Below are 24216 nucleotides of genomic sequence, written 5' to 3' on the forward strand. Positions count from 1 at the left end.
TGATTTCTTGAATTCACAATTTTTTTGAAATTTAGAACTTTTTTGAAATCCCGAATTATTTTGAAGATGTAAAAACAAATACCGAAAGGAAAAACATATGAAAAAACAGGGGTGTCCCGCCCTGCACATGGGCTGGCTCAAAGCACGTGCGGGGAGGAGCGGGAGGAGCGGGAGGTGCTCATCTGTGCTATTCAGCTCGTAGGTCGGTGAACTCATTTGTTCTCATTAAGCCCACACAGCCCATTAAGCCGAACACAACTCGTTTGTCTGGACCACAACCCTACACCCAAACCAAGCCCACGCTCGCCGAGTTGCTTGTGTCTCCGCCGCCGACGACGACGAGCACACCCGCAGGCGCAGATCTGAGATTGAGTGAGTGTGTGAGAGAGAAATCGGTGGAGATGGCCGGGAGGCTGACTGCGATGGGATCCCGCATCATGGGCGGCCACGGCGCAGCCGCGCGCGCCGTGGCCTCCGCCCTCCGCAACCGCGCCGGCATGGGCCTCCCCGCCGGCAGGCACATCGTCCCCGACAAGCCCGTAAGCTAGGAGACGCCCCTCCCCACGCCTCCCCCGCTCTCTATTTGTTTGTGTGATCTCCATCTCTGATCTGTTCCATTTCGGATTGGGGATTTTTGCGTCGCAGCTGCCTGTGAACGACGAGCTGGTGTGGGACAATGGCACACCCTTCCCTGAGCCCTGCGTCGACCGCCTGGCGCCGCACATCGGCAAGGTATGCTGATCCGACCCCCTCCCCCTCCCTACTGCTGCAATACACAAGACCGCATCCACTGCAATTTGGTTCGTTGCACCGCATCAAATGCGTCTATATCGGTTTGATTTTGATGTGTTTTGGTTGGACAGTACGAGGCTCTGGCGTGGCTGTGTGGAGGTCTGAGCTTCTTCGCCGCTCTCGGCCTGGCCGCCGTTGTGAATGACAAGGCCTCCAAGATGCCATATGTGAGTTTCCAGTGCCACTGCTTCTACTGCCTTGTGATTTTACAACCCCCATTGTTTGTTTAGAGACCATCCTTGTAGTGTTTATCTGTTTGGGCTATGATTTAAAGGAGACTTTCCTGCAAAAAAGTACACCTCTGTTCCTAAATATAAGACATTTTGGCAGTTCAATTTAAACTGCCAAAACGTCTTATATTTATAAACAGAGGTAGTAAAAGATTTAGCGGAGACTTGCCTTATGCAACTGTACAAAAAATGTTGTTGCTAAGATGGTACGACTGTTGGGTTATTGTGAGAGCGTTCCAATTGTTAATTTTAGGCTAGAGTTGCAATTGTTATGAATTGATGTAAATTTGCACAATTTACCTAAACTAGACCTGAAAGATGGTGCAAACCCTGTCAATGGAATTAACTGCAAATAGAGTACATTTTGGCGTTTTGTTGTTGTTGCATCTAGGCTCGTAGATGGGAGGATTCTTGTACTGTATGATCATCAACATATTTTCCTTGTGGTTTATTGGTTGTGATTTGTGTTCTAGCTGTCTAGTGCATGATCTAAATTGTTTCTTGTTAGAAGTTTATATTCTGAGAGAATTAAAGACTGCAACTAGAAATTGATTAATTGAATTGCAACCAAGTTAATTGACCTCAGTTTGTGCAAAATATGTTCTCCCTTGTTCCTTGAAACAAATAAAATATAGAGAGCTTCCTTGATTTCTTATGTATCTATGGGGGTATTCGTTGTGGGTATTCTTTTCTTATCAAATGAACTGCAATTAATCATCTAACTCTCTGGATAACAAATGTAAATATCTGCCACCTCATTGCTTAGCAAGTTGTTTTACTGCCTTCATTCAACTGGCACTGCTGGCTTAAATTTCTCATGGATGATCTCACTTTAGGAAAACGTCCACATTAGTACATTACAATCTCAAACTATTGGCTGTGCTCATGTACCCACTTAAACAATTTTTGGGCTCATTCAGTAACTCGCTGATTAATTTGAGATCCACTTAACCCCCTAACTAGACTCAGTGTTTCCCAAACAGGGGTTTCATAATCTTGGTTTGACACGTAGGCATGTCACATGTCACGCCATCATCAGCCACAACTCCTTTCCTCCATTTGGTTGATTTAAGCGGAAAATTTTCAAGGAAACAGAGTGCAGTGACGCGGCGGAGGGGTAGGAATTAAGGTTCCAGTGGTTGCTAGAGATATCGCGGGGCATCCAAGTACTAGCTACCTTGGAGACGTGGCAGTCACGGTGTCCTAGTGATAGGATCCATCAAGCAGGCTGGTCGTGTCCTTGGCCTTGAACGGCAGACGGAAGTGGCGCATATTTTCTCACCACATCATTTCCAGGAGCTCCTATATGATACCCTTCTTGACCTTCTGGAAGAAAGAACCCCAGTATGCGGGATTGCAGGTGCCCGGTGATCGCAGCCGCTCAGGACGCTATCTCCTCCGCGGCCCCGCCATTCTTTGTCAGGCACCTGAAATTGATCACTGGGAGCTCGCACTCTGACACGTGCAGAGGCTGACTGGCCAACAACACTGTCATGCACATGTGCTTGTTCTGTCAGATCACTGTGGCAGAGCAGCACTGCAACAACGCCTAGTAGCTGTCCGCTAGCGGCTGGTTAGCTAGCTCCAAAGCTAGATGTTCGAATTTACTACGGCGAGCTGTAAATACATCCTAGCTGTGAGCATCATTGTTTATAAGGTGTTAAGGCGAGCACCAACCGCCTTGACGCTTAAGCGCCCAAAGTGGGCATAATTGCAAGACACTGCCAGGGCGCCTTGCCGCCTAAGCGTCCGCCTTATAAACAATGGTTAGCATATCGTGTCCTTGGGCTAATCAAAGTGAGCTGTGCCTATTCTGGATGCAAGGAAGCTACAAAGAGCGCCCGGTGTGCTTGAGTGTCGTTTTGTGGTGCAAACCCTGCCATGTCATCACCAATCCTGGTATAGGGGGTTAAGTAGGCCTCAGATTCTTCATCAGGTGTTTTATTGGGCCTAGAAATTGTTTTGGGTGCATTCAATTTTTTTTAAAGCCTTTTATCCCAAACAAGTTGGGGTAGGCTAGATATGAAACCCTTTCACGAGGACTTCCCAGGAGGTCACCCATCCTAGTACTACTCTCGCCCAAATGGGTTTCATACCCAAAAGACTGGCTACTTTTTACGTTGGCTCGCCAAGCCTATCACAACCCTTAGATATGAAACCCTTTCACGAGGACTTCCCAGGAGGTCACCCATCCTAGTACTACACTCGCTCAAATGGGTTTCATACCTATGGGACTGGCTAGTTTTTACGTTGGCTCGCCAAGCCTATCACAACCCTCCTCGTTTACCCGGGCTTGGGACCGGCTATGCCTAGAAGACATAGGCGGAGTTTTTGGGTGCATTCAATAGTTTAGATATTTACTTCCTTAGAGAGCAGTTAGAGCATCTCTAGCAGACCTCGCAAAATCCTGACCCGCAAAACGCGTTTGCAGTTCGACGAAGATCTCGTTTGCTGGTCGAAAACGTGTGCAGGAAACCGTATATGGAACTGCATAATTTGAAAAAAAAGTTTTGCGGGAGAAATTGCAACCGTAGTAGTTCATCACGTACTACATATACTACATGATCAAACACTAATTCGTTACAAACACTAGTTCATACTACATACTACATTCATTACTAGTACTAGAGGCATGGGGATCTCACGGCGGCGAGCTCGCTGTCATGGACGACGCGGTGGAGGAGCTCAATCCTCCTCGTCGGAGCTGCCGAGGTCGATGTACTTCTCCTTCTGCTCCTTGCGGATGCGCCGCAACTTGTCGTCCTTCTCCTTGGCGGCAAGGTTCGCCGCGACCGCCTGCTGGAACACGAGGTCTTCGAGCTCCTCATGGTGGCGCCGACGCTCCTCCTCCTCGCGCAAGCTGCGTTCGGCACTGGCGGCCGCGACCGCGTCGACATCGGCGACGATGTCCTCGGGCCCGACGACGCCGCGGCGCACGATCTCCTCGGGCTCTTGCTTGACGGCGACGACCTCGGTCTCCTTCGGCTCCTCCGACCACTCCCTCTTCACAGGGAGAAGGTTCGCGCCGGAAGAGGAAGATCTCGCGGCGTGGGAGGATCTTGCGGCGGAGGCGGCGGAGGAGGGCGTACGCCTGTGCCGACGGTCGTATTCGTCCATCTCGTGGACGAGGAAGCTCGGCGGCGGCGAGAGGCCCCTGTTTGTCCACTTCCTTCGCCCGCGCTTCCTCGCGCCGTCTGAGCGGACACGCTGCTCGCGCTCGGGGTCGCCGCCCCCGCCGGAGCTGCTCCCGGAGCCGCGGCCGGAGCTCCACATGCGGCCCCACATGGCGGCTGGAGGCGGAAAGGGCTCACCGACGGCGAGAAATGTGAGGAGGGGAGTGGGGAATTGCGGAGAGACGCGGCGGCGGGGGGGATAGGGTTTCGTCCCGCAAATGCACCGCGAACCCATAGATATACTGCTTGGGGGGAGGGGGGTGTGGGCTACAGTAAAAAAAATTTACGGGCCGGGCAAGTATACGGGCTTTGTTCTGGCCAGAAAATTGGGCCGAGCCCGTATACTTGCCGGAATTTTGCGGGTTTGCGACTTTTGCGGGGTCTGCTAGAGTTGCTCTTAGTATTTTGGTACACCCTTAAACCTTATATGTATGTCGGGCCTTAGATATTTGTGTTGAGTTCCTTATTATGATTTCGTCCCGACACAACCTTGTACTTCCCCAAAATTTGATGCCTGGAATCTGTTATTGGATATATACTGGTGATTATTGAGTCTAGATGATCGATTTATTCTGATAACTGTGAACTTCACTGTCATGCTGTATGTTACTCTATTGACTTGAACAATTGGATAGCCATGTTAGTAAGCATGGCCTGTGTCAAATCCTTTCAATCCCTGAGCTGTAATGCCTCCTTGATATGCAAAGTTTATACCCACGTCAGAAGGTATTGGTATTAGCATCGCTGGATACTAATACCAATACCTTATGTTGCATAATCTGTTATATCCTTCGAAGCACGTAGGATTTTATCATGTATGCTTGTTATCTTATGTGCTATACACGTGTGGAAACAAAAGTTTGGTACTCTCCTGAAGGTTACAATAGTCAGTAAAGCTAAAATGATCTTATATTTTGGGACGGAGGGAGTATCTGTTAAGCTTATGCCTTTTGTCCTAGATGAAATTCCTTAATATGGCATATCATCCCAATCCTACTTTTTCAGAATGCTGGAAACGAACAAGGCCCTAAAACTAATCGTCTGTTTAAACTTAATCTGATAGATACTACAGATGCCAACTTGACTTAAAAACTTAATCTGGTTTGTGATTGCAGACCTGAAAACTATCTAAACTAGACAATGCCCCACGCGTTGCTGTGGGAACCTTGTTAAAAAATATATGGCTAAGTTGTAGAATACTAAAGTTAATGCAAAAAGCGAATACAAAATGTCTTACATGACTTAATTCCTTGGAAAAATGTCATGCATGAGGTGGTATGCTTTGCATTAAGAGATTAATGAAAAAAGTAACTTGTGACTACATGCATGACTAGCTGATGTGGCATTGTTGCATGGAGAGGAAAATTAGGTAGTACTTCCTCCGTTCCTAAATGTAAGTCTTTGTAGAGATTTCGCTATGGACTACATACGGAGCAAAATGGGTGAATCTACACTCAAAATGCATCTATATACATCCGTATGTGGTTCATAGTGCAATCTCTACAAAGACTTATATTTAGGAACGGAGGGAGTACTAGGTTGTAGCTATTTAAGAATAGAGGATTTATTGTAAATTGGTAAAGAAGGATGCCTGTTTTTAGTTTATTTTGCTGAACAAGCTAACTAAACTCATCATACTTTCTCTTGCAGACACCAAAAGTCTACCCGTTCGACAATTTGAGAGCGGAACTTGGTGATAGATCATAAAATATTTCCCCCCACCTTTTCAAGTGTTGCGAGGAACTGAACTCAGCACACCTCCTTTCATCGGGATGGTGTTTGTTGTCGTTTGTCATGTCATAAACATTGGTCTTGTAGTTTGCTGAATCGAGATAATCGATCCCAGTTTGCGCATATCTTTGCATTGATCCATGTAATAAACAATATCGGGTATCTTGTTGATTTCAGATCAATTGACGATGGTACTCTTTGCAAATGTTTTCAAACAAAGTTTTTCCTCTCAATCATTCTTTTTTATACCAGGCATGCACTTTGCGGGTACTTGTTTTACTGACAATTGCAGAACTACGATACTAGTAAAGCTGCATGTAGTATAATGTCTGCTTGGTCAGCAACGTCCATATCCCATTCTAATTCGTTTCGGAAAGCACGGCGTTCACAGGGAATAACCATTTAGCAAAGTTGGAACTGAAGGTATAGCGCAGCAAGCACCGAACATGTCATTACGTCACCACACGACACCAGATAGTAGACTTAACATTAACGGACCAGTAGACAGACAAACTTAATTAAAATTCGCGCTCAGCACGTACCACTACTAGCAAGCAAATTAACAACGTGCCATTCCTTCGTGCGTGCGTACGGACTCGGTTGATCAGTTAGGGCACTGGAAGCCAGCCGGGAGCTTCTTGCCGCAGTGGTTGACGAGGAGGCCGAGCTGGAGGGGCAGGCCGACGTCGACGACGCCCAGCACGTTGGCCTTGATGGCGGTGCAGAGACAGACGGCGGCGTCCAGGTCGGCGAGGCCGTCGATGAGCTCGCAGCACGGCTTCTTCCCCGACGACGCCGTCGACCAGGAGCCCGCCATCAGGTTCGTCAGCCCGTCGCCTAGGCCGAGCACGTCCGCGCACAGCCCCAGCTTCAGTGCGTCCACCGAGCACTTACCTCCGCCGCTCCCGCTCGTCGCCGTCGATGCGCTTGGCGTTGGTTTGTTTTTGCTGGGGCAGGCCGCCTCTGTGGAGACGGCGAGGAGGAGGAGGCTCGCCGCTAGAGCCAGGGTGGACAGCGCAACCACCGTGCTGCTGGTTTTGCCCGTCGCCGCCATGACTATGCTATGGAAAAGGGTAAAGAGATCGACGAGAGAATGAGTACGGGTGCGTGCCGTAGCTGCCGTGCATGTGGTGGTATTTGTAGGGGAGCCGTCGGTTCGAAAGTTGCAAATTTACTTGAGTCAGGTGTCCGATCGGCTTTATCGCGGCGGCACTTACTGGAGCAACGTGCAATCGTTACTGTAACTTCGGTACAACATGTAGGGACTGTTAATTCATTGTGGTTCTTCTTGTCTGTGACGCATTGATTCAGGCGCTGCCTGCCGCGTGGTCACTTTGATAGAGCTGTTGATCAAAGTTTTTTTTTTTTTGAGATGTTTTCGCATGGCTCAGTTTGCTGTCTCACCCAAAAAAAAAGGAAAAGAGAAAGGAAAAGGGTTTGTCTAGGTCTCGGTCGACTGAGACTTGGCGAAGTCTCAGTCAGCTGACGTGTCATGCATGTGGCCGTGACGATGTTTGCCTCTACTTTCGCTAGTTCGCGACTTCTCCATGTTGGGCTGGATCGGTAGTTGCTTTTTCTTTCTTGCTGTAAGCCCTCATCAAAGTCCGTCGCTCATGGGCTAGTAAAATCAGCCCGTTTTTTCTTTCTTTATTGTTTGGCAAATCAATTTTACAACTTCCGGTCCATTTCCCTGCTTTCTTCATTTTTTGATATAATTTCTTCTTACATTTAAAAATATATTTTGTATTGTTAATAAAATGAAAAATAACAAATAAAAATAAAAATCATACTCGCACCAGTTGCATTCATGTTGTACCACTTGTTGTTGATGGTAGGTTGCGACACATGTAGTTGCAACTCTAGTGATGGACATGCAGCTGGCCCCCTCACCCTCTAGTTGCAGTTGTTGAAATATGCCCTAGAGGCAATAATAAATTGGTTATTATTATTATATTTCCTTGTTCATAATAATCGTTTATTATTCATCCTATAATTGTATTGATAGGAAACTCAGATATATGTGTGGGTACATAGACAACACCATGTCCCTAATAAGCCTCTAGTTGACTACCTCGTTGATCAATAGATGGTTACGGTTTCCTGACCATGGACATTGGATGTCGTTGATAACGGGATCACGTCATTAGGAAAATGATGTAATGGACAAGACCCAATCCTAAGCCTAGCACAAAGATCGTGTAGTTCGTATGCTAGAGCTTTTCTAATGTCAAGTATCATTTCCTTAGACCATGAGATTGTGCAACTCCCGGATACCGTAGGAATTCTTTGGGTGTACCAAACGTCACAACGTAACTGGGTGGCTATAAAGGTGCACTACAGGTATCTCCGAAAGTGTCTGTTGGGTTGGCACGAATCGAGACTGGGATTTGTCACTCCGGTTGACGGAGAGGTATCTCTGGGCCCACTCGGTAGGACATCATCATAATATGCACAATGTGATCAAGGGGTTGATCACGGGATGATGTGTTACGGAACGAGTAAAGAGACTTGCCGGTAACGAGATTGAACAAGGTATCGGCATACCGACGATCGAATCTCGGGCAAGTACAATACCGCTAGACAAAGGGAATTGTATACGGGATTGATTGAGTCCTTGACATCGTGGTTCATCCGATGAGATCATCGTGGAACATGTGGGAGCCAACATGGGTATCCATATCCCGCTGTTGGTTATTGACCGGAGAACGTCTCGGTCATGTCTGCATGGTTCCCGAACCCGTAGGGTCTACACACTTAAGGTTCGATGACGCTAGGGTTATAGGGAATAGATATACGTGGTTACCGAATGTTGTTCGTAGTCCCGAATGAGATCCCGGACGTCACGAGGAGTTCCGGAATGGTCCGGAGGTAAAGATTGATATATAGGAAGTATGGTTTTGGCCACCGGAAGTGTTCCGGGCATCACCGATAGTGTACCGGGACCACCGGAGGGTCCGGGGGTCCACCGGGAGGGGCCACGGGCCCCAGAGGCATACATGGGCCAAGTGTGAGAAGGGACCAGCCCCTAGGTGGGCTGGGGCGCCTCCCCACCAAGGCCCATGCGCCTAGAGAGAAGAGGGGGCAAACCCTAGGGCAGATGGGCCCTAAAGGCCCATGCCTGGTGCACCTCCCTCTCCCCCCCACTTGGCCGCCACCCCAGATGGGGATTGGGGCTGCCGCCACCCCTATGGAGGGAACCCTAGGTGGGGGCGCAGCCCTCCCTCTCCCCCTATATATAGTGGAGGCAAAGGGGCAGCCCAACACACGAAGTTCTTCTCCTGTTGGCGCAGCCCTACCTCTCTTTCTCCTCCTCTCCCGCGGTGCTTGGCGAAGCCCTGCAGGATTGCCACGCTCCTCCACCACCACCACACCGTTGTGCTGCTGCTGGATGGAGTCTTCCTCAACCTCTCCCTCTCTCCTTGCTAGATCAAGGCATGGGAGACGTCACCGGGCTGTACGTGTGTTGAACGCGGAGGTGCCGTCTGTTCGGCACTAGGATCTCCGGTGATTTGGATCATGACGAGTACGACTCCTTCAACCCCGTTCTCTTGAACGCTTCCGCTTAGCGATCTACAAGGGTATGTAGATGCACTCCCCTCTCTCTCATTGCTAGTCTCTCCATAGATAGATCTTGGTGACTCGTAGGAAAATTTTGAATTTCTGCTACGTTACCCAACAATGGCATCATGAGCTAGGTCTATTGCGTAGATTCTATGCACGAGTAGAACACAAATTAGTTGTGGGCGTTGATTTTGTTCAATATGCTTACCGTTACTAGTCCAATCTTGTTTCGATGGTATTGTGGGATGAAGCGGCCCGAACCGACCTTACACGTACACTTACGTGAGACAGGTTCCACCGACTGACATGCACTTGTTGCATAAGGTGGCTAGCGGGTGCCAGTCTCTCCCACTTTAGTCGGATCGGATTCAATGAAAAGGGTCCTTATGAAGGGTAAATAGCAATTGGCATATCACGTTGTGATTTTTGCGTAGGTAAGAAACTTTCTTGCTAGAAACCCATAGCAGCCGCGTGAAACATGCAAACAACAATTAGAGGACGTCTAACTTGTTTTTGCAGGGTATGCTATGTGATGTGATATGGCCAAGAAGAATGTGATGAATGATATGTGATGTATGAGATTGATCATGTTCTTGTAATAGGAATCACGACTTGCATGTCGATGAGTATGACAATTGGCAGGAGCCATAGGAGTTGTCTTAATTTATTGTATGACCTGCGTGTCATTGAACAATGCCATGTAATTACTTTACTTTATTGCTAACCGGTAGCCATAGTAGTAGAAGTAATAATTTGGCGAGACAACTTCATGGAGACACGATGATGGAGATCATGGTGTCATGCCGGTGACGATGATGATCATGGAGCCCTGAAGATGGAGATCAAAAGTAGCAAAATGATATTGGCCATATCATGTCACTTTTTGATTGCATGTGATGTTTATCATGTTTATGCATCTTATTTGCTTAGAACGATGGTAGTAAATAAGATGACCCCTCATAAAATTTCAAGAAAGTGTTCCCCCTAACTGTGCACCGTTGCGAAAGTTCGTTGTTTCGAAGCACCACGTGATGATCGGGTGTGATAGATTCTAACGTTCACATACAACGGGTGTAAGCCAGATTTACACACGCGAAACACTTAGGTTGACTTGACGAGCCTAGCATGTATAGACATGGCCTCGGAACACAAGAGACCGAAAGGTCGAGCATGAGTCGTATGGTAGATACGATCAACATGAAGATGTTCACCGATGATGACTAGTCCGTCTCACGTGATGATTGGACACGACCTAGTCGATTCGGATCATGTAATCACTTAGATGACTAGAGGGATGTCTATCTGAGTGGGAGTTCATAAGATGAACTTAATTATCCTGAACATAGTCAAAAGGTTTTTGCAAATTATGTCGTTGCATACGCTTTAGTTCTACTATTTTAGATATGTTCCTAGAGAAATTTTAGTTGAAAGTTGATAGTAGCAATTATGCGGACTGGGTCCGTAAACTGAGGATTGTCCTCATTGCTTCGTAGAAGGCTTATGTCCTTAATGCACCGCTCGGTGTGCTGAACCTCGAACGTCGTCTGTGGATGTTGCGAACATTTGACATACACGTTTTGATAACTACGTGATAGTTCAGTTAAACGGTTTAGAGATGAGGCACCAAAGACGATTTCGAAACGTCACGGAACATGTGAGATGTTTCAAGGGCTGAAATTGGGATTTCAGGCTCGTGCCCACGTCAAGAGGTATAAGACCTCCGACGATTTTCTTAGCCTGCAAACTAAGGGAGAAAAGCTCAATCGTTGAGCTTGTGCTCAGATTATCTGAGTACAACATCACTTGAATCGAGTGGGAGTTGATCTTCCAGATGAGATAGTGATGTTTCTCCAAAGTCATTGCCACCAAGCTGCTAGAGCTTCGTGATGAACTATAACATATCAGGGATAGATATGATGATCCTTGAGATATTCGCGATGTTTGACACCGCGAAAGTAGAAATCAAGAAGGAGCATGAATTGTTGATGGTTGGTAAAACCACTAGTTTCAAGAAGGGCAAGGGCAAGAAGGGATACTTCATGAAACGGCAAAAAAGTTGCTGCTCTAGTGAAAACCCAAGGTTGAACCCAAACCCGAGACTAAGTGCTTCTATAATGAGAGGAACGGACACTAAAGCAGAACCACCCTAGATACTTAGTAGATAAGAAGGCAGGCAAGGTCGACGGAAGTATATTGGATATACATTATGTTAATGTGTACTTTACTAGTACTCCTAGTAGCACCAGGGTATTAGATACCAGTTCGGTTGCTAAGTGTTAGTAACTCGAAATAAAAGCTACGGAATAAACGGAGACTAGCTAAAGCTGAGCTGACGATATGTGTTGGAAGTGTTTCCAAGGTTTATGTCATCAAGCATCGCACGCTCCCTCTACCATCGAGATTTGGTGTTTGCGTTGAGCATAGACATGATTGGATTATGTCTATCGCAATAGGGTTATTCATTTAAGGAGAATAATGGTTACTCTGTTTATTTGAATAATACCTTCAATGGTCTTGCACCTAAAAAGAATGGTTTATTGAATCTCGATCGTAGTGATACATGTTTTCATGCCAAAAGATATAAGATAGTAATGATAGTACCACTTACTTGTGGCACTGCCATGTAAGTCATATTGGTGTAAAACGCATGAAGAAGCTCCATGTTGATGGATCTTTGGACTCACTCGTTTTTGAAAAGTTTGAGACATGCGAACCGTGTCTATTGGTGTATACGCATGAAGAAACTCCATGCAGATGGATCGTTTGGACTCACTTGATTTTGAATCACTTGAGATATGCAAATCATACCACATGGGCAAGATGACTGAAAAGCCTCGTTTTCAGTAAGATGGAACAAGATAGCAACTTGTTGGAAGTAACACATTTTGATGTGTGCAGTCCAATGAGTACTGAGGCATGCAGTGAATATCGTTATGTTCTTACTTCACAGATGATTCGAGTAGATGTTGAGTATATTTACTTGATGAAACACAAGTCTGAATTATTGAATGGTTAGAGTAATTTTAGAGTGAAGTTGAAGATCATTGTGACAAGAGGATAAAATGTCTATGATATGATCATAGAGATGAGTATCTGAGTTACGAGCTTTGGCACGAAATTAAGACATTGTGGAAATTGTTTCACAATTAATACCGCCTGGAACACCATAGTGTGATGGTGTGTCCGAACATCATAGTTGCACCCTATTGGATATGGTGCATACCATGATGTCTCTTATCGAATTACCACTATCGTTCATGGGTTAGGCATTAGAGACAACTGCACTCACTTTAATAGGGCACCACGTAATTCCGTTGAGACGACACCGTTTGAACTATGGTTTGGAGAAACCTAAGTTGTCGTTTCTTAAATAGTTTGGGGCTGTGACGCTTATGTGAAAAAGTTTCCGGTTGATAAGCTCGAACCCAAAGTGGATAAAATACATCTTCATAGGACACCCAAAAACAGTTGGGTATACCTCCTATTTTAGATCCGGAAGCAAAATGATTGTTTCTAGAAACGGGTCCTTTCTCGAGGAAAAGTTTCTCTTGAAAGAATTAAGTGGGAGGATGGTGGAGACTTGATGAGGTTATTGAACCGTCACTTCAACTAGTGTGTAGTAGGGCACAGGAAGTTGTTCCTATGGCGCCTACACCAATTGATGTAGAAGCTTATGATAGTGATCATGAAGTTTTGGATCAAGTCACTACCGTACCTCGTAGGGTGACAAGGACGCGTACTTCAGAGTGGTACAGTAATCCTGTCTTGAAGGTCATGTTGCTATACAACAATGAACCTACGAGCTATGGAGAAGCAATGGTGGGCCCATATTCCGATAAATGGTTAGAAGCCATGAAATCCGAGATAGGATCCATGTATCAGAACAAAGCATGGACTTTGGTGGACTTGCCCGATGATCGGCAAGCCATTGAGATAAATGGATCTTTAAGAAGAGGGACGTGGATGGTAATGTCACCGTCTGTGAAGCTCGACTTATGGTGAAGAGTTTTTCACAAGTTCAAGGAAGTTGACTACGATGAGATTTTCTCATCCGTAGCGATGCTTAAGTCCGTCGGAATCATGTTAGCATTAGCTGCATTTATGAAATCTGCCAAATGGATGTCAAAACGAGTTTCCTTACCAGTTTTCGTAAGGAAAGGTTGTATGCGATACAATCAGAAAGGTTTGTCGATCCTAAGGATGCTAAAAGGTATGCTAGCTCTAGCGATCCTTCTAAGGACTGGAGTAAGCATCTCGGAGTTGGAATGTACGCTTTGATGAGATGATCAAAGATTTTGGGTTTATACAAAGTTTATGAGAAATTTGTATTTCCAAAGAAGTGAGTGGGAGCACTATAGAGTTTCTGATAAGTATATGTTGTTGACATATTGTTGATCAGAAATGGTGTAGAATTTCTGGAAAGCATATAGGGTTATTTGAAAGGTGTTTTTCAATAGAAAACCTGGAATAAGCTGCTTGAACATTGAGCATCAAGATCTATGAGGATAGATCAAAAACCGCTAAATGGTACTTTCAAATGAGCACATACCTTGACATGATCTTGAAGGTGTTCAAGATGGATCAGTCAAAGAAGGAGTTCTTGCCTGAGTTGTAAGGTATGAAGTTAAGAGTTAAAGCTCGACCATGGCAGAAGAGAGAGAAAGGACGAAGGTCGTCCCCTACGCTTCAGACGTAGGCTCTATAGTATGCCATGCTATGTACCGCACCGAAAGTGTGCCTTGCCATGAGTCAGTCAAGGGGTACAAGAATGATCCAGGAATGGATAATTGGACAGCGGTCAAAATTGTCCTTGGAGTAAATAAAGGACATGTTTCTCGATTATGGAGGTGATAAAGAGTTCGGCGTAAAGGGTTACGTCGATGCAAGCTTTAACACCTATCCGAATGACTCTGAGTAGCAAACCGGATACGTATAGTGGAGCAACCATTTGGAATAGCTCCAAGTGGAGCGTGGAAGCAACATTTACAATATGACCTAGAGATTTGCGAAATACATACGGATCTGAATGTTGCAGACCCATTGACTAAAACCTCTCTCACAAGCAAAACATGATCAAAGCCTAGAACTCATTGAGACTTAATCACATGGTGATGTGAACTAGTTTAGTAACACTAGTAAACTCTTTGGATGTTGGTCACATGGCGATGTGACCTGTCAATGTTAATCACATGGCGATGTGAACTAGATTATTGACTCTAGTGCAAGTGGGAGACTGTTGGAAATATGCCCTAAAGGCAATAATAAATTGGTTATTATTATTATATTTCCTTGTTCATAATAATCGTTTATTATCCATGCTATAATTGTATTGATAGGAAACTTAGATACATGTGTGGGTACATAGACAACACCATGTCCCTAGTAAGCCTCTAGTTGACTAGCTCGTTGATCAATAGATGGTTACGATTTCCTGACCATGGACATTGGATAACGGGATCACATCATTAGGAGAATGATGTGATGGACAAGACCCAATCCTAAGCCTAGCACAAAGATCATGTAGTTCGTATGCTACAACTTTTCTAATGTCAAGTATCATTTCCTTAGACCATGAGATTGTGCAACTCCCGGATACCGTAGGAATTCTTTGGATGTACCAAACGTCACAACGTAACTGGGTGGCTATAAAGGTGCACTACGGGTATCTCCGAAAGTGTCTGTTGGGTTGGCACGAGTCGAGACTGGGATTTGTCACTCCGGTTGATGGAGAGGTATCTCTGCGCCCACTCGGTAGGACATCATCATAATGTGCACAATGTGACCAAGGGGTTGATCATGGGATGATGTGTTACGGAATGAGTAAAGAGACTTGCCGGTAACAAGATTGAACAAGGTATCGGCATACCGACGATCGAATCTTGGGCAAGTACAATACCGCTAGACAAAGGGAATTGTATACGGGATTGATTGAGTCCTTGACATCGTGGTTCATCCAATGAGATCATCGTGGAACATGTGGGAGCCAACATGGGTATCCAGATCCCGCTGTTGGTTATTGACCAGAGAACGTCTCGGTCATGTCTGCATGGTTCCCGAACCCGTAGGGTCTACACACTTAAGGTTCGATGATGCTAGGGTTATAGGGAATAGATATATGTGGTTACCGAATGTTGTTCGGAGTTCCGGATGAGATCCCGGACATCACGAGGAGTTCCGGAATGGTCCGGAGGTAAAGATTGATATATAGGAAGTATGGTTTTGGCCACCGGAAGTGTTCCGGGCATCACCGGTAGTGTACCCGGACCACCGAAGGGGTCTGGGGGTCCACCGGGAGGGGCCACGGGCCCCGGAGGCATACATGGGCCAAGTGTGAGAAGGGACCAGTCCCTAGGTGGGCTGGGGCGCCTCCCCACCAAGGCCCATGCACCTAGAGAGAAGAGGGGGCAAACCCTAGGGCAGATGGGCCCTAAAGGCCCATGCCTGGTGCGCCTCCCTCTCCCCCCCACTTGGTCGCCACCCCAGATGGGGATTGGGGCAGTCGCCACCCCTAGGGAGGGAACCCTAGGTGGGGGCACAGCCCTCCCTCTCCCCCTATATATAGTGGAGGCAAAGGGGCAGCCCAACACACGAAGTTCTTCTCTTGTTGGCGCAGCCCTACCTCTCTTTCTCCTCCTCTCCCGCGGTGCTTGGCGAAGCCCTGCAGGATTGCCACGCTCCTCCACCACCATCACACCGTTGTGCTGCTGCTGGATGGAGTCTTCCTCAACCTCTCCCTCTCTCCTTGCTGGATCAAGGCATGGGAGACGTCACCGGGCTGTACGTGTGTTAAACGCGGAGGTGCCGTCTGTTCGGCACTAGGATCTCTGGTGATTTGGATCACGAGAGTACGAATCCTTCAATCCCATTCTCTTGAACGCTTCCGCTTAGCGATCTACAAGGGTATGTAGATGTACTCCCCTCTCTCTCGTTGCTAGTCTCTCCATAGATAGATCTTGGTGACTCGTAGGAAAATTTTGAATTTCTGCTACGTTACCCAACAGCAGTCATGTTGTATCCCTTACAATTGTAGGTAGGTTGTGATATGTGTAGTTACAACTCTTGTGGTGGACATGCAACTGGCCTCTCTCCCTCTAGTTGTAGTCGTGTTGTACCCATTGCAGTTGCAAGTAGGTTACGACATGTGCGTTGCAACTCTAGTGGTGGACATGTAACTGACCGACATCCTCCCCTCTACCTGAAGTTGTGTTTTACCCCTTGCAGTTGCAGGCAGGTTGTGATGCGTGCAGTTGCAATTCTAGTGGTGGACGTGCAACTAGTCGACATCTCCCCTCCAGTTGCAGGTGGGTTGCAACGCATGCGGTTGCAGCTCTTGTCGAGAACATGCACCTAGTCATCCACCACCACCCCTACAGTTCCAAATCATAATGTATCCCTTGCGGTTGCAGACAAGTTGCGACACGTGCAATTGCAACTCTAGTGACGGACATGCAATTGGTCAACATCCATCCCCTGCAGTTGCAGTCACGTTGTACCCCTTGCAGTTGCGTGCACGTTGCAACAAGTGCAATTATAGCTCTAGTGACGGACATGCAACTAGACAAACGTCCCTCCCCTCAAGTTACAATCACATTGTACTCCTTGTAGTTACACACGGATTGTGACACGTGTAATTGTAGGTTGCGTTATAATACCATCCTATGTGTGTGTGTGTGTGTGTGTGTGTGTGTGTGTGTATAAAGAAAAACAAGAACAAATTATCAAAAATGATAAAATAAAAAATAAAAGAGGAAACAACATATAACTAAATAAATAAATGAGGTAAAGCATAAAATACATGAAGATGAGAAAAAATGGAAAATTAAACGTGTACAAACGAGTAAATGAAAAATGAAAAAAATGGCAGACCAACCGACAAACAAAAAAAGCGACTGACAATGAAAAAGGCTCAAGCCAGTAGCTAGGCAGCCCACCACGCAAGCAAGCCTCACCCGTGACAGAAAAAACAAAGCCGAAAGAAAGCAGCCCAACACAAAACGTCACACGTTGGTTTTTCACGAAACAGCATACGTCGTAAACTAGCAAAAGAAAATCTAATGGCTAGGCCAGTCGACTGAGACTTCACTAAAACTCAGTCGACTGAGTTTTAGCGCTTCCCAAAGGAAAAAGAAAGGTTCATTTATTTTTGAGGAATCTCAGTTCGCTGTCTATCGAGCGGAGTTGCAGAAAGGAGTCGCGAAGGAGACAAGACCACCGTGGGCTGGGCTGTTGTTGCATCTCGAGTGGGCTTTCTCGAGAGAAGATCATCCCATCGGTCTGTAGATCCAACATAACGTGTTTCTCTGGGCTTTCTGGTGAACATGTGCGGCAGCAGCAGCGCTGCAGCCGAAGGGAAAGCAGCGGGCGGAGGCAGGCGTTTAAGGGGCTATTTGGATCATTGCCCCGAGATGCCATGCCAAAAATTTGATCGTTGACCCAACTTTGGTGCTCATTTGGTTGGTGGTCAAAAAATTGGTGCGCTCGCAGCTCCACATCAGGCTTAGTTCAATTCGTAGCCAACTTTTTGGCAAGGCATGTGTGGCCAAATCCCACGCCAATTATTTGGCGAGCCCATGATGGGCAAGGCCAACGTGGGCGCAAACCAAACAGCCCCTTAGTCCCACATCGCCTGGCTAAGCAGGAGGGAGCAGAGAGCTTGGCTACATAAGAGGGCGTGGTGTAACCGTTGAGAGCCACGCAGCTGCGTGATGAGCACAAAGCGAACTATTATTTCGCCTTTTACTAAAGAATACTGTGTGCACGCCACACTAAGCAACATACGCTAAATTTTTGAGGGTGTTTTCTCTTTGTGAGAAAACCCCCACAATTCAAGTCTCCAAATGTTTGATATTATTTATGTTGATATGTACCCTTGTAAAAAGTAATCTAGATCTTAGACCCTCTTGTGTCTTGGGCTAGAGGCTTAGTATTCCTGCAGTTCCTCTTGCAATAGTTTGCCCTCCTATTTTTTTGAAATAATACGATGGAAAAATCACTAGTTCGTGTAGAACAGTATAACTTTTCAAGACCATATGCATAAAATTTTGCCCGATTTTGAATCGGATTTGGCGGCATGGCCAACGGTAAGGCATGGGACTGCAAATCCTTTATCCCCAGTTCAAATCTGGGTGTCGCCTGACCAAAAAAATGAGGACTTGAAGATCAAGTATCTTGCACAGAAACTTTTTCCATATCACAAGATTCATGGATGTACATGAGGAGGATTGGATAATCTATGGTTGCGGTACCTATTGCGGATCCTCTGGCCACAATATTTGGTTTGGTTGCAACAATCTCTGCCGCTTCTGCTGGGGACTCTTGCTGTCATGGTTTGAGTTTGGCAGGCGCAGCTGCAAAACCAACTTATAGGTCATCTTACAACGCAAAGAGGGCAAAACAGAAACACTAGAAACATGGCATCAGTACTGTGTTCAAAAAAATAGAAAAAAGAAACAGGGCATCATGGTGGGACTATACCTCACGAATAGCACTGCTAGCATAATGAGCATTTCTTGCACCATCCTCAACTTCATCTGATGCACATGGAGCACAAAACAATTAGATTCATGATCACTCACTAATCACTACAGAAATACTCAAATGCATGATGATTTCACAACCAAATTACCAGTTTGAATTCAGGCCCCAATCAGCACAATCTAACAACGAATTGATCGTACCAATTCAAAGTGAGTACCTAAAGTAAGATGTCCTTTTACTTAATTACACCTCAAGAAATTCCAAGTTCTTCAACAAAAATCAAACATTTCCGAGGATTCAAGTCTTCAACTATCATTTACCCTTACAAGCCACAAGTGAAGAAAATAGCCCAAATCCATACAGATGATGAGACTGACCGATCTAACATGAACAATAGACGATGTGACCAATCTAACATGGGCTACACAAAACAAGAACCATACAGACTGAAATAAAATGTGCTTGAACACACCTATGGATACAACGACATATTCCTAAAAAGGACACAAGGAAAAACATTGAGCTGCACAGTTACCTGAATTGCCATTCATCAGATATTTGTGCAGCACACATCGAATGTAGGTTGGATGGAAATCCAAGGATCTATTTGCATCAAGTGGCATCAGCTCTCGCACTGCCCTTGTTCCTCATGTCAACAGTGACAACCCATTTAGTTCCATTCCAACCACCCTCCTTTGACCTAAGGCAAACAACATCATCACCACACAGGATGGGACCGGATGTTTTCAGATCCTTCAATCGCAGGTCTGCAGCACCACCGAGATCATGCAAAGAGACAGTTCCAAGGTCATCAACATGAAGCATTCTCCCTTTGCGCCAATAGTCCCAAGAGATGTGCCTGTACCACGTGATGAGCCTCCAACCAGCGGACTCGTATTCATCCTCCTCCTTCGGATCCTTGGCCAATTTAGAGTCACAGAGCACGTCCTTGCTAGAGACGTCGGGGATGCTGTTGCTTCTAAGCTTGAACAATTGTTCCAACTCGACACATGTGATCATCATGCCATCTATGCACGTGATGTCGTAGAAGGACCATGCCAGGATTTCGCGGTAGTGTTCTCGGTTGTTGGGCAGCAGCGTGGGCAATGGAACAAAGCACGACGTCACAGGCTCGTCCAGCATGTTGCAGAGCAGCATGCCATGCCATAGATTGACATAGCCAAGCACCCCATCTCCCAAGTTGATCACCTTGTCCGGAGTCACATCTGCTTGACGCTCTGTTAGTCCAGAGGGAATGCCTGGGACGAGTGGCTGCTGGGTCCAGGCGTCGTGCTACCTGAAGACATGGATCCTGTACATGTACATCTTTGACTCCCATCCGAAAGAGGCCAGGACAAAGTGCTTGCCGTCGCCGTCCGGTAGTAGGTCGATGAGGTTCTGGTCGATCGTCTCTCTGTAGATATACGGGCCGACGCCTAGGAGCAGATCAAGCGACGCCCTGGCCTTGCAGCTTGGCCCTCCCACCCTGTAGATGAAGTACTCTGCTGGGCTGGAAGCAGCGAGGTAGATGCGGAGGAGGGCGAGGTTCTCCGACGACCAAACGATCTCCGACACTGTGGGGGCACTGTGGACGGTGGGGCTGTGATACGTCTCCAATGTATCTATAGTTTATGAAGTATTCATGCTGTTATTTTATCATTCTTGGATGTTTTACAATCATTTTATAGCAACTTTATATCATTTTTGGGACTAACCTATTGACCTAGTGCCCAGTGTCAGGTGCTGTTTTTTGCTTGTTTTTTACATCGCAGGAAATCAATATCAAACGGAGTCCAAACACCGCGTAACTTTTTGGAGATTTTTTATGCACCAGAAGGAACCCAATGGGCCCGAGCTGCACCTGGGGGGTGCCCCAGGGGGTCACAACCTACCAGGGCGCACCAGGGCCCCCTGGCGCGCCCAGGTGGGTTGTGCCCACCTCGGTGGCCTCCCGCACCCCCTCTTTGCAGTATAAATTTCCAAATATTCTGAAACCCTTCGGGGTAGCCCTAGATCAGAAGTTACGTTGCCGCAAGGTCTCTGTGTGCACGAGATCCAATCTAGACCCCATTCTGGCACCCTGCGGCCACAACGATGAGGAGGGAGTAGTCCACCCTCGGGGCTGAGGGTTTGTACCAGTAGCTATGTGTTTGATCTCTCTCTCTCTCATGATCTATATCATGGGCTTTGTTAATATAGTCAGATCATATGATGTTTCTCCCCTCTATACTCTTGTTATGATGAATTGAATCTTTACCCTTCAAAGTTTTGTCTTGTCTGATTGAATATTCAGATATGAGAACACATGATATATGTCTTGCAATATGAATACTTGAGGGGGCAATGAGGTATCTTATTGATTCACTTGGTATGTGTTATGGCATTCAACTCGCGGATTCCCACGGTGATATTGGGGTAATCTATGCATAGGGGTTGATGCACGTTTTTCTCTGACGAAAACTTTGGGGTCTCTTTATAGTTCTTTGTGTGGATTGAGTATTTATGAATATGAATTTGCTTTGGTGTTATTCTAGTATGAACTCTAGGATAGATCAAACGGAAAAAATTGCTTTGTGTTATTTTAGTACGAACTCTTGAATAGATCAAACGGAAAGAATAGCTTTGAGGTGGTTTCGTGACCTACAAACAATTCATGTCTTTTGTTCTCCGCTAATAGGAACTCGAGAGTGATTCTTTATTGCACTTTGAGGGATAATCATATGATCCAACTATGTTAGCATTGTTGAGAGGTTGCACTAGCGAAAGTACGGACCGTAGGCCTCATTTTAAGCATTGCAACACTGTTTTTGTGCCCGTTTACTATTTGCTACCTTGCTGTTTTTATTTATTCAGATTATAAAAATATATTTCTACCATCCATATTACACTTTTATCACCATCTCTTCGCCGAACTAGTGCACATATACAATTTGCCATTGTATTGGGTGTGTTGGGGACACAAGAGATTTCTTGTATTTGGTTGCAGGGTCGTTTGAGAGATACCATCTTCATCCTACACCTCTCACGGATTGATAAACCTTAGGTCATCCACTTGAGGGAAAATTGCTACTGTCCTACAAAACTCTGCGCTTGGAGGCCCAACACGTGTCTACAAGAATAAAGTTGCGTAGTAGACATCAGGTTGTAGACGTAGAATCTGGATAGGCGCGGCAGACGTTGATGACTTAGGTCACCTGGACCGGCACTGATTTTGTGGAGGTTTCGATGGTGGTATCGTTCACGAGGAAGTAGTCGATGTATCCATTTGAGTTGAGGAGGATGTAGTCCATGTATGATATTATGATTGCACGATGTATTGCTCTTCATGCATATGCACGTATATATGATGTACAAAGGTGGGCCATAGACCTCAACTATACAAGGAACTAGGAGGCGGGCCCAATACACAATATTCACATAACACATATACTCAACACCCTCCCACAGTCGAAGCGGCACCGCGGCTGATGCAAAGACTGGACCAGAACTCCTCAAATGACACCGTAGGCAAACCCTTGGTCATGATATCAGGAAATTATTGGGAAGTAGGGACGTGTAAAACACGAATATGGCCAAGGGCCACCTATTCCCGAACAAAATGAATATCCAACTCAATATGCTTGGTCCGTCGATGATGCACTGGGTTAGCGGAGAGTTAGACCGTCGAGATGTTGTCGTAGTAGGCCACCGTGGCATGGTCAACATGGCAAGAGAGCTCCTGAAGCAGTTGGCGAAGCTATGAACACTCGGCGACGGCGTTGGCCACAGTGCGATACTCAGCCTCAGCACTGGAACGAGAGACCATAGGCTGCCGCTTGGACGACCACGAGATAAGTGAGGGTCCAAGATAGACAAAATAGCCCGAAGTGGAGCAACGAGTGATGTCTACTACACAACCTTATTCTTGTAGACGTTGTTGGGCCTCCAAGTGTAGAGGTTTGTAGGACAGTAGCAAATTTCCCTCAAGTGGATGACCTAAGGTTTATCAACCCGTGGGAGGCGTAGGATGAAGATGGTCTCTTTCAAACAACCCCGCAACCAGATAACAAAGAGTCTCTTGTGTCCCCAACACACCCAATACAATGGTAAATTGTATAGGTGCACTAGTTCGGCGAAGAGATGGTGGTACAAGTGCAATATGGATGGTAGATATGAGTATTTGTAATCTGAAAATATAAAAACAGCAAGGTAACAAGTGGTAAAAGTGAGCGTAAATGGTATTGCAATGCTAGGAAACAAGGCCTAGGGTTCATACTTTCACTAGTGCAAGTTCTCTCAACAATAATAACATAATTGGATCATATAACAATCCCTCAACATGCAACAAAGAGTCACTCCAAAGTCACTAATAGCGGAGAACAAACGAAGAGATTATTGTAGGGTACGAAACCACCTCAAAGTTATCCTTTCTGATCGATCTATTCAAGAGTCCGTAGTAAAATAACACGAAGCTATTCTTTCCGTTCGATCTATCATAGAGTTCGTACTAGAATAACACCTTAAGACACAAATCAACCAAAACCCTAATGTCACCTAGATACTCCAATGTCACCTCAAGTATCCGTGGGTATGATTATACGATATGCATCACATAATCTCAGATTCATCTATTCAACCAACACAAAGAACTTCAAAGAGTGCCCCAAAGTTTCTACCAAAGAGTTAAGATGAAAACGTGTGCCAACCCCTATGCATAAGTTCACAAGGTCACTGAACTCGCAAGTTGATCACCAAAACATACATCAAGTAGATCACGTGATATCCCATTGTCACCAAAGATAAGCACATGTAAGAAATACATCAAGTGTTCTCAAATCCTTAAAGACTCAATCCGATAAGATAACTTGAAAGGGAAAACTCAATCCATTACAAGAGAGTAGAGGAGGAGAAACATCATAAGATCCAACTATAATAGCAAAGCTCGCGATACATCAAGATCGTGCCAAATCAAGAACAAGAGAGAGAGAGAGAGAGAGAGAGAGAGAGAGAGAGAGAGATCAAACACATAGCTACTGGTACATACCCTCAGCCCCAAAAGTGAACTACTCCCTCCTCGTCATGGAGAGCGCCGGGATGATGAAGATGGCCACCGGTGAGGGATCCCCCCTCTGACAGGGTGCCGGAACATGGTCCTGATTGGTTTTTGGTGGCTACAGAGGCTTGCAGTGGCAGAACTCCTGATCTATTGTGCGCCTGGATATTTTCGAGGCATATGGATATATATAGGCGAAAGAAGTCGGTCAGGGGAGCCA

At 46.0% G+C, this 24216-nt stretch overlaps 2 protein-coding genes and 1 non-coding gene across 3 annotated transcripts; 2 read left to right on the top strand and 1 right to left on the bottom strand.

Moving 5' to 3' along the window:
* Nucleotides 1-279: 279 nt before the first annotated feature.
* On the top strand, nucleotides 280-6145 carry LOC119338728 (NADH dehydrogenase [ubiquinone] 1 beta subcomplex subunit 8, mitochondrial-like). The gene is made up of 4 exons (XM_037610984.1): nucleotides 280-539; nucleotides 646-732; nucleotides 864-959; nucleotides 5846-6145. The coding sequence occupies exons 1-4, from the start codon at nucleotides 402-404 to the stop codon at nucleotides 5900-5902; spliced, it is 378 nt and encodes a 125-aa protein (XP_037466881.1). The 5' UTR covers nucleotides 280-401; the 3' UTR covers nucleotides 5903-6145.
* Nucleotides 6146-6456: 311 nt separating this feature from the next.
* LOC119306093 (14 kDa proline-rich protein DC2.15-like) lies at nucleotides 6457-7010 on the bottom strand. The gene has a single exon (XM_037582427.1). The coding sequence runs from the start codon at nucleotides 6978-6980 to the stop codon at nucleotides 6531-6533; it is 450 nt and encodes a 149-aa protein (XP_037438324.1). The 5' UTR covers nucleotides 6981-7010; the 3' UTR covers nucleotides 6457-6530.
* An 11173-nt stretch (nucleotides 7011-18183) lies between these two features.
* LOC119351495 lies at nucleotides 18184-18302 on the top strand. The gene has a single exon (XR_005169983.1). It is a non-coding gene; the product is annotated as a U5 spliceosomal RNA (small nuclear RNA).
* Nucleotides 18303-24216: the final 5914 nt, after the last annotated feature.

This window comes from Triticum dicoccoides, chromosome 1B (genome assembly GCF_002162155.2).
Source record: "Triticum dicoccoides isolate Atlit2015 ecotype Zavitan chromosome 1B, WEW_v2.0, whole genome shotgun sequence".
Taxonomy (NCBI): Eukaryota; Viridiplantae; Streptophyta; class Magnoliopsida; order Poales; family Poaceae; genus Triticum; species Triticum dicoccoides.

Coding starts and splice junctions, on each gene's coding strand:
- LOC119338728 (XM_037610984.1), top strand. CDS start 402: ATGGCCGGGAGGCTGACTGCGATGGGATCCCGCATCATGGGCGGCCAC. Junction 540..645: donor ACATCGTCCCCGACAAGCCC/GTAAGCTAGGAG, acceptor TTTGCGTCGCAG/CTGCCTGTGAACGACGAGCT. Junction 733..863: donor TGGCGCCGCACATCGGCAAG/GTATGCTGATCC, acceptor TTGGTTGGACAG/TACGAGGCTCTGGCGTGGCT.
- LOC119306093 (XM_037582427.1), bottom strand. CDS start 6,980: ATGGCGGCGACGGGCAAAACCAGCAGCACGGTGGTTGCGCTGTCCACC.